This window comes from Staurois parvus, unplaced genomic scaffold (genome assembly GCF_062004578.1).
Source record: "Staurois parvus isolate SC_StPar_1 unplaced genomic scaffold, SC_StPar_1.0 ptg000849l, whole genome shotgun sequence".
Lineage (NCBI taxonomy): Eukaryota > Metazoa > Chordata > Amphibia > Anura > Ranidae > Staurois > Staurois parvus.
The window spans coordinates 1,004,261-1,015,141 of record NW_028318645.1 but is presented as its reverse complement, the minus strand read 5'-3'; the positions used below and the strand labels follow the sequence as shown (position 1 = coordinate 1,015,141).

General features: G+C 46.9%; 2 protein-coding genes across 2 annotated transcripts; one reads left to right on the top strand and one right to left on the bottom strand.

Annotated features, from left to right (window-relative positions):
* Nucleotides 1–1,439: 1,439 nt before the first annotated feature.
* On the top strand, nucleotides 1,440–3,916 carry LOC149443569 (uncharacterized). The gene has a single exon (XM_089655559.1). It carries the CDS (start codon nucleotides 1,496–1,498, stop codon nucleotides 2,894–2,896), a length of 1,401 nt encoding a protein of 466 aa, XP_089511685.1. The 5' UTR covers nucleotides 1,440–1,495; the 3' UTR covers nucleotides 2,897–3,916.
* A 5,261-nt stretch (nucleotides 3,917–9,177) lies between these two features.
* LOC149443568 (uncharacterized) lies at nucleotides 9,178–10,164 on the bottom strand (the record flags this gene model as incomplete). Its single annotated transcript, XM_089655574.1, has 1 exon — nucleotides 9,178–10,164. A coding segment is annotated over one exon (627 nt), but the record flags the coding sequence as incomplete, so codon positions are not given.
* Between the last annotated feature and the right edge of the window lie 717 nt (nucleotides 10,165–10,881).

Below are 10,881 nucleotides of genomic sequence, written 5' to 3'. Positions count from 1 at the left end.
TATTATACATGGTGATCATATCCCCCCCTTATGTATTATACATGGAGATCATATCCCCCCTTATGTATTATACATGGAGATCATATCCCCCCTTATGTATTATACATGGAGATCATATCCCCCTTATGTATTATACATGGAGATCATATCCCCCCTTATGTATTATACATGGAGATCATATCCCCCTTATGTATTATACATGGAGATCATATCCCCCCTTATGTATTATACATGGAGATCATATCCCCCCTTATGTATTATACATGGAGATCATATCCCCCCTTATGTATTATACATGGAGATCATATCCCCCCCTTATGTATTATACATGGAGATCATATCCCCCCTTATGTATTATACATGGAGATCATATCCCCCCTTATGTATTATATATGGAGATCATATCCCCCCTTATGTATTAAATTATGTGTTCTTTTTGTGATTTGGAGTCCAAAACTAAACTGCATATTCCAGATGAGGTGTTACTAATGATTTGTACCCGGGGGGAGGGGGGGTGATATCTCTCTCTCTGGAGTCTATACCTCTCCTAATACAAGAGAGGATTTTGCTCACTTTAGAACACATAGTTTTGCATTGCATGCCATTATTGAGCTTGTGATCTACTAGAAACCCCAGATTCTTTTCCTCCATTGACCACCCCAGATTCTTCACCACTGACCCCTACCCCTCCAGACCCTTCTGCACAATTGCCCCCCAGATCCTTCTCCAACACTGTCCCTCAGATCCTTTTCCACCATAACCCCCTCTGATCTTTCTCCACCATTGTCCCCCAGATCCTTCACCATTGACCCCCACAGATCCTTCTCCACCATTGACTGCTCCAGATCATTCTCCACCATTGTCCTCTTCAGATCCTTCTCCATCATTGACCCCCCCCCCCAGTTGTACCCCCCTAGTATGCATGATGCATGCATATTCTTAGCCCCACCCAAGTGCAGAACCTTACATTTATCACCATTATCCCTCATTGGCCCCATAGCCCCCCAATTACACAGAGCATTGAGGTCGGCTTGTAAGTTGGAGACATCCTGTAAGGACGTTATTCCCCGGCACAGCTTGGTGTCATCTGCAAAGACTGAGATCCCCTACACCATATCGTACGTATAGATTACAAAGTAAGGGTCCCAACACTGAGCCTTGGGGTACCCCACTAACAACATTGAACCTTGGGGTACCCCACTAATAACACTGACCCTTGGGGTACACCATTGACACCCCCAGACCATTCAGAGTATGAATCATTACCCACTACTCTCTGAATACCATCTTTTAGCCAGTTTTCTATCCATTTACATTCAGATTTTCCAGCCCATAGACTTTACCTTACACATTAGCCATGTGTGGGGAACTGTGTCCAAGTATACCACGTCCACCACCACCCCTCTGTCCAAGTATACCACATCCTGGTTTGGGGGAACCAATCAGCTCCTGTCTAGTAATCCTCTGTCTTTGTATTTTAGTCCATGGCCGGGAGATGAGGAAAACCTCCGAGGATTGTCTCACTTTGTCTCCAGACTGGAAAGTAGAAGATGAGGACATCACACAGTATAGTCCAGGAGAAAACCCGGCTCCCTCCAATGTCCATCCGGCACCACCCAGTGCAGATGGACCATCGGATTCCTCTTATCCTGAGGAACCTCAGACTGTGCAGGACCGGGCCGGCCTTCCAACAGGGAAGAGCTTCTCCTGTACTGAGTGCGGGAAATGTTTCCGTTATAAATCCAATCTTAATAGGCATAAAAGATCTCACACGGGGGAGAAGCCGTATTCCTGTCCTGAGTGCGGGAAATGTTTTTCAGTCAAGTCCAATCTTTACACACATCAAAGATCTCACACAGGGGAGAAGCCACATTCCTGCCCTGAGTGTGGGAAATGTTTTTTGCAGAAGTCCGATCTTTACACACATCGGAGAACTCACACAGGAGAGAAGCCGTATTCCTGTCCTGATTGTGGGAAATGTTTTTCAAAGAAGTCCAGTCTTCACAGACATCAGAGATCTCACACGGGGGAGAAGCCGTATTCCTGTTCTGTGTGCGGGAAATGTTTTTTGCAGAAGTCTGATCTTTCCACACATGAGAGATCTCACACAGGGGAGAAGCCGTATTCCTGTCCTGAGTGCGGGAAATGTTTTTCACAGAAGTTTGATCTTTACACACATCAGAGATGTCACACAGGGGAGAAGCCGTATTCCTGCCCTGAGTGCGGGAAACGTTTTTCAGTGAAGTCCAATCTTTTCAAACATCAGAGATCTCACACAGGGGAGAAGCCACTTTCCTGTCCTGAGTGTGGAAAATGTTTTTCAAATATGTCCTGTCTTCACAGACATGAGAGATCACACACGAGGGAGAAGCCATATTCCTGTCCTGAGTGCGGGACATGTTTTTCACAGAAGTCCAATCTTCAAAGACATCGGAGATCTCACATGGTGGAGAAGCCATATTCCTGCCCTGAGTGTGGGAAATGTTTTTCAGAGAAGTCCTATCTTTCCAGTCATCAGAGATCTCACACGGGGGAGAAGCCGTATTCCTGTTCTGAGTGCGGAAAATGTTTTTCAGATAACTCTAATCTTCACAAACATCAGAGATCTCACACAGGGGAGAAGCCTTATTGCTGTCCTGAGTGTGGGAAATGTTATTCACTGAAGTTCCATCTTTATACACACCAGAGATCCCACACAGGGGAGCAGACATATTCCTGTTCTGAGTGCGGGAAATGTTTTGTATACAAATCAGAACTTGTTATACATCAGAGATATCACACGGGGGAGAAGCCATATTCTTGTCCTGAGTGCGGGAAATGTTATTCACAGAAGTCCCATCTTTCCAGACATCAGAGATCTCACACGGGGGAGAAGCCACTTTCCTGTCCTGAGTGAGGGAAATGTTCCTCTCTGAAGTCCTGTCTTCCTGTACATCAGGGGTCCCACACAACCCTGGATGTGTATTAGTGCCTTGAGTGCGGGAAATGTCTTCTAGATGAATGTTGCTGGACATCCCAGCTCTCATGTGGGGAAGAAGCACACCCTGATATACACTTCAGATATACTCCATGGCTGATCTTCATCATGGAAGGAACCGGGTCGGCCATTGATGGCAGGAGAAGAATAAAAATGGAGTCAATGTTCTAGCAGAAGCTCTCACAAACACTTGGAGGTCTGATGGAGGTGTGGAAGTGTGAGGTCCTGCCACTGTGACAATGACACCCGGTCCTCCTGGCTGCTGTTTGAGAAGCTCCAACATGTATTTTGTGAGCATAGAAAACTGTGTTCTAGGTTGTCAATGGATTTGGTAGTTCCGGGTCGGGACCTGGAGCTTGAAGGTTCCAGAGATTCTTGGTGGGGACAAGACCTTCAGTCCCATGTCCAGGCTTTGCTAGATGCCTGCAGCCTGTGTGAGTACATAGGTGGGCAGGATTGTTATAGGCCAGGTCTGCTGCCATTTGGAGACAGGACCCTGTCAGGAGAGCTGGGGGTTCCTGCTGGAGACTGCATCCCTTGTGAGGTGGGATTCCTTGCCCAAGGACTGGGAAAGTCAGGACAGCTCCAAAAGTCTGGGGGATCTGAAGTGGCTTGTGAGTCCAGGGGGCTGGAGGGAGTCCAGAAGTCAATGGAGGAATGATCAAGCTTGAGGGGGGTGGGGAACCCTATGTAGAGGCCAGGAGTAGACCTGTGTAGTGAGGTGCTGTAACCAAGGCTGAGTAATCCTGAAGAAGTCCTAGTCTGGGGGACCAGTGTACAGATCAGTGGTGCTGCTGAAGTGTAGCCAGGTGAGCTTGCATTTTCAGTGATGTGATGTATTGACAAAGCTGGACAATCCCCTGCGTGGGAAACCTTATGGTGTAAAGACTTTCATTTTCCTTCTTAATAAAAGTGGGCTGCCGTGCCGATAAACCGCAAGTCTTGACTGACGTGGACTCACTCACAAACATCTACCACAGGAGCTAACAAACCCCCATATCACAGAGGGATTTCAGGAAAATACTGCATTGAGGCCACTAGATGGAGCTGACATCATAGGAAATCATTGTGTAAAATAAATGATGGCCACAATGTATCTCGGCGGGGGAAATGCTCCTCACATTTGTCCAACTAACTTTCACTTGCAGTAAGTTTTTATTTTTAAAGTTTTGTAGGATACATTGTGCAACTCGTACAAATGTTCAGAAGTAACCGACCCATGAAAACAATTCCAGCGTGCATCCGTAAATCATACAAGAGAATACAAGTGATGGATATAAAGATCAATGAGCGCGGCGTGTTACAAGATCGGGTTTACAGTAACCATACACATTGTAAGAATGGCAACAAGAGGATAATTAGGGAAGGAGAAGAGAATAAAATGAGGGGGAGGGGAAATCTTGAGTTAGCCATAATTTGGGAGACACTCTTGGACTGGGTGTGAGAGTCGGGTCCTGCACAGAGGAGAGGCAAGATACCCAGTAACCAAGGCCTCCCAGGTCAGGGGGCTGAGAAAAGGAAGAGGGAAGGAAATAGAACAAGATGGTAAGATGAAGAACAGATGGAGGACATTGGGGACCCCCTTACCAGAAACCTGGGGCCTCAATGCCTATAGCAGTGTGTAGGTGTCAGGGGACATGGAGGGGTGAGTGTAATGTATACACGGGGCCCAGGTTTCTAAGAATTTCTTATTAGACATCTTTCTTAGACGACATCTTTGCTAAGATGGACTTCCACAAGGGGGCCAAGCTCTTGTTTCCAAGTCTTTGTTTTGCTGCTAGTAGAACATTTATAGCCAATTTTAAATTGGTAACTTGTGAGGCCTGGGGGGTTCAAATGCCATCATACCAATGGTTCCTGGGAAGGTGGCAGGTTAATAATGTTTGTAACCATTTTAGGACCTTTTTAGGATTGCCCAAAAGAGGACAGAGAGGCAAGTGAGGGGATATGAAGTTGCTGGAATATTTATCAGAGTTCCAGGTGCAGAGTGTGTGACCCATCAAGAGGCTGATAGACGTAGGTCTGGATTTAGGAGGACTCCATGGGAGTGAATGGTGAGAAGTTTGAGAACAGAGCAATGCTTCTAAGTCAGCCCATAAGGAGCCATGTATTGTGGTGTAAAGGGGGGTTAGTGGGGTAATCTGGGCACCAAGAAATATTTAGTAACATTTGGAACACCCAAACCTCCTTGTTCCTTATGTATATACATAGCATGTCTTGGGATTCGTGGCCCTTTGTCTGCTCAGTAGAATCACAAGACCTGATTTAAAAAGATTTCAGAGTATAGGAGGTGATGGGGATCGGTGGGGGTGGGGATGGGGAAGAGTACAGGACAAGTAAAGGAGTTTTGGTAACATTGCCAATTTTCCATCACTGATCCTCCCTATCCAGGAGAGGTGAAGATGAGTCCAGGACAGAAGTAGGACTCTCAAGTATTTGAAAGTGGGGAAGTAGTTGGCCTCATGGAGTGTGTTGTACGAGCGAGGGAGATGAATGCCCAAATAATCCAGGTAGGAGGTGGGCCAAGGAAACTATCATTCTGTTTTACAGAGGCGAGCGCTGCATTGGAAGGGAAATGTATGGAGTACAGAGAATAGGACTGGCAGGGAGGTGTTGGGTTGGACCAAAGTAAGTGAAAGATCATCGGCAAACAATCTGACTTTACCCAGTTCAGGACCGACCACCACACTTATACTGCGGCAGGGCAGCCCCTCTGTTCCAGATCACATACAGTACATGTACACGTGTGAGCCCACCGCCCTGACTGTGCTGTCATTCAGTACAACACAAGCCGATTATCAGGTCCAGGCCAATGATTTCTGGCCTGGACCTGCTGATCACCTGTACAGAATCAGAGATCATTCTGTGTCCATATTTATAAACAGAGGAACTGGAAAGGTACACTAGTGAAGAGGAGCACAAATAATACAAAGTATTCCCACAAGCAGCTAAAAAAGGTGATCAACAATCAATAAACCAACTTAACAGTGAATTCAACTAAAACAATGCTGGCCACACCTAAACATACTCGTATAAATGTGCAAAAATGTCAATAAATAGAAATACAGCGCCGCACTTTCCTTAATTGTTTTAAGTCCTCCCTATAGCAGAAATACTTCTACAGGGCGGAGTCCCTGCACAAAATCATGTGTATATGTATATATATATATTTATATATGTGGTTCGTGCTCCTGTGGTGACCACACGCATGCACCAACCTGCCGTTGCCGTGATTCAGTTCCTGACCGATCAATCATCATGTTCAGGCCAGTGATGTTCGGATCTGATGATCGATCCCTGCCCTATCAGAGATCTTCCTGTAGATGTGTTTACATTACACAGGTACAGGAAATGAAACAATCTTCTCTCTCTGGGCACATTCCATCCCATAGAGAAAAGAAAGATCCGTGCACTACACACACACAGTAAAATCACATTTAGGATTCATTTAACCCCCTGATCACCCCCCAGTTAACCCCTTTGCTGCCCAGCCACCAGTGTCATTAGTACAGTGTACAGGTTGTTTGCTGATCACTGTATTAGTGTCACCAGCGACTTCAGATAGCATTAGCGTCAGTTAGTGTCCCTCCCAGATGGTGTCAGATTGTCCGTCACTACATCAGTCATCACATTTAAAAATACTAATTAACTTGTGAGCCACTGAGGTGTACTGACAAATATGTGTATTAGGTCGCTGGTTAGTTTGCCCACTCTCAGAAGATGTGCATTTAATATCAATTAAATATTTATGTAATTACCGCGCTCTAATACCAATAAAAGAATAAAGATACAATATATGGTGACTTATGTGATTAAATAATACAATTAAATAAAATAAATTAAAATGGTGATAACATAATACCAAATCACTGAATGTGCCATATTCATATAGATGTGCAAATGTTCCATAAATAAACCACAGAAAAATTCATGGTGGAATAAATATAAAAACTAAATACTATATAATGTGAAATCATCAACAATACTGTCCCAAGTGACACTGTGCAAATGATATTCCAGCAAAAGCAGATCTACTCTCCTTCAATATACGGATTGGTTCTTTGCAGTAATGCTGTGAGCCTGTGAGGGATACTCCCTCCTTTGATCCGTTTCTTAATCCACTGCCTTTGTGTTCCTCGTATGTCTCGTGTAAAAGAGGAAAAAACAACATATGGTGCCTTATCCCAGAGGTAAAAACCGCTTTAATGTGCTTCCATAATGCACTCACATGTATTATATAACATTGCGCTTTAGATGTGTCAATATCCGCAATTTGCAGTAAAGGACAAAGCAGAGGGTGTGTGTCCACACAAATTCAGTGCTCGCCGTATGGTAGATGAGATGCGCGGTGACATCACTGCCCCTCCCCAACGCGTTGTGCTACAGGGATTTTGTAGCTTCGTTCGGGGGATGTTGTGTAGCGCAACACTTTGGGGAGGGGCAGTGACGTCACCGCGCATCTCATCTACCATACGGCAAGTACTGAAGGTGTGTGGACACACACCCTCTGCTTTGTCCTTTACTGCAAATTACGGATGTTGACACATCTAAAGCGCAATGTTATATAATACATGTGAGTGCATTATGGAAGCACATTAAAGCTGTTATTATCTCTGGGATAAGGCACCATATGTTTTTCATTTCAGTCATCACATTTAACCCCTTGATTGCCAGGAAGACGCTCAAACACAATAAACCTCCATTGCTAGTATAATGTCTGAACGGATCAATATCTTTAATCAGATCAGCACTATACCAGCGTTCACATTAGTATAGTGTCCCCAAAAATGCAGCATTAGTGGGATCAGCCCCGGCACCTGCCAGCACCTGTGTTTAGCCCCTACGCTTACCCCCCCTTCTCCCCCAGCAAGTGCAGTGTCAGTAGGTCACTGTCACAGGATACATTGCACACAAAACCGCAGTGTTGGCAGAATCAGGCCTGATCTCTGTTAGTACTTTGGAGCCAATTTTTTTGTAGCAGTTCAAGCAGTCCCTGACAGCCAGGTGCTCTTTTTCCCGGGAGTCACGCTAGCTACCTAAAAATTTAGTGGCCAAAATGTCAAACGGAAGGTACTCTAGTGAAGAGACTTACAGGATTCTGAGCATGTCAGGTGAGAGCGAAGGGGAAGACTCACTGACACAATCAGAATATGAACCTGTAGACAGCAGTGGTACCCTGACAGATCGCTCAGACGATGGAGAAGACGTCCCTGCTAAGGTCAGGCGTACCCGACCCCATTCCCAGGGTGCTGAGGTGTTACAATCGCATGATGACTCTCATATGCAGCAGAGTGCCAGTACTAGTGCCACACTACCTTTTGGTGAACTGGCGAGCACCAGCGGCCTAGTACATCCTGGTCTTTCACATACCAGCACTGCAGTATGACTTGGTGACATGGTGAGTCCCATGACTAGTGCACCAGAGATCGGTTCCTCCAGATCCCCTTACCTATAACTCTTATTTAAATAAAAACATGACACCGATTTGGAGTAAATGGCCAACATGGCCTTTTATTATTAACCACACAATTTTAAACACCAAACCAATTCCTTATACAGAAACATACCAATTTGTTGTTGGTCTTCGAAGGCCCCATCCACAAAATTATCCAAAATGCACCTGCGGACCCCATATACCAACCGGCCTCCAGCCGCAACCACCCAGCTCGGAGACAACCTTACCGTCCGCAGTGCAGCACCACCACATTCCAGTTAAACCTTGGTTAACTGGAATGTTCCCCGGGCACACCATACCACCGATGGGTCCCACACCATTCTCTGTACCTTCCAGATAATACCCGCCTCCAAAGACCAACAAACCGCCCCTGAACCGCAGAACCCCCGTTCCTCATAGAAGAAACCAAAACTCACCAAATAGGGAGGGTGGGAGGGAAGCTCACTCACCAACGTCCAGCTTCCGAATGACCGCCCCCCACCCAGACCACCCCACCCAAAGGTGCCAGGAGACCACCCACGTTCTCCCTCTACCAACCAGCTCCCACCTATGCATTTTTCAAACCCCCTGCACTGACTTAACCCTTTCTAGCCTTCCTTACCCACTCTAGGCCTAGTCATGCCTGCCCTGCGCTACTTTTTTCCTGTCATTTACGCTACGGGCATTACTTGACTAGTGCACCAGAGATCGGTTCCTCCAGATCCCCTTACCTATAACTCTTATTTAAATAAAAACATGACACCGATTTGGAGTAAATGGCCAACATGGCCTTTTATTATTAACCACACAATTTTAAACACCAAACCAATTCCTTATACAGAAACATACCAATTTGTTGTTGGTCTTCGAAGGCCCCATCCACAAAATTATCCAAAATGCACCTGCGGACCCCATATACCAACCGGCCTCCAGCCGCAACCACCCAGCTCGGAGACAACCTTACCGTCCGCAGTGCAGCACCACCACATTCCAGTTAAACCTTGGTTAACTGGAATGTTCCCCGGGCACACCATACCACCGATGGGTCCCACACCATTCTCTGTACCTTCCAGATAATACCCGCCTCCAAAGACCAACAAACCGCCACAACACGCTGGGTAAGCCCTTACCCATGCGTGCCCCACCACAAACGGACTGCTCTCTGCACACCATCCTGTAAACCCAGAGACCACAAATCCGTCCCAACTGCGTTAAGATGTACCCCATCATTCCGCAAATACCGCCAGGTATCCACCTCCAACTCCAAATGCCGGACCACCAACCCCCCATTCCGAATAAAAAAGCGCCCCACCTCCTTGTTGACCTTTATCCGCGCTTTATTAAGCCGCTCCACCGACCGTGCCAAACGCCAAGAGGCGCGGGCCACCATATCCGACCATACCAACACCATGTCCGGATAATCCCTCCGCAATAGCAGAAAGTCCATCTTAACGTCCCTCACCAACTCCCGCATGGACCGAACTCCCAGATCATTACCCCCCGCATGCAACACCAGAACATCCGGTGGCCTATCCAGACTAGAAAAGCGCCGAACTTCAGGCACCACACGACCCCACAACATCCCCGGCACACCAATCCATCGCACACAAGCCTCCTGTCTAGGCAATCCCAACTGTCGCCCATTAGGCCTCACATCCGCCCGCCTGGCCCCCCAAAAAACGTAGGAGTGCCCCAGGATCCACACCAGGCGCACCGCTCCATCTGAAATAAAATAGCAAGAACTACCACCAGAACAAAACCAAACAAAAAACAAAACGGCACAGAGACAGAACAAACTCCCCCCAACCCAGGGACACCAACCCGGGATCCAACCTTAATCAACCCAACAGATGCGGTCGAATGTACAAGCGAAACCTCTGGGAATCCCATCTACCAATACGTTTCACCGCCGCATCTGACAAACCCCACCGAGCAGCCTCAGTAGCCGCCCCAATCCGAAATGAGTGAGAAGCATACAAAGATGCATCCAAACCCACAACCGTCAAACAGCGTCGAAAAACCGACACAAATTGAAAACGAGTCAACGGGGACCCATCCTCATGCATGAAAAAAGAGCCACTCCCCACCGGACGACGGGACAAAAAATCACGAACCGCCCGCACCGGGCACACTAAGGATGTAGGAAGGGCAAAAAACTTTACCCGCGCACCACGACCCAATTGGTCCGTCTTGGACCGACGGACGAACACCTCCACCCAATCACCAGAGACCCTGACATCATCCCCCAACAAACCCCCAAGAACGGATTTGGACGGACTGACAAGCTCCCCAACACGCAATGCCCCAAAGAAAGCCACTGCAAAGGCCGCCCGAAATAAACACACCTCAAAGTCTGAAAAGCAAACACAGCGCAGATGTTCAAACAACGATCCTAACAACTCGAAGGACACCGGACGACGAGAATCCCTACTGCGACAAGCCCTACGGTAACCCCGAAGAGCCTGTCGCA

Bases quoted from the DNA above. Each gene is read 5' to 3' on its own strand.
- LOC149443569 (XM_089655559.1), top strand. From the start codon at position 1,496: ATGAGGAAAACCTCCGAGGATTGTCTCACTTTGTCTCCAGACTGGAAA.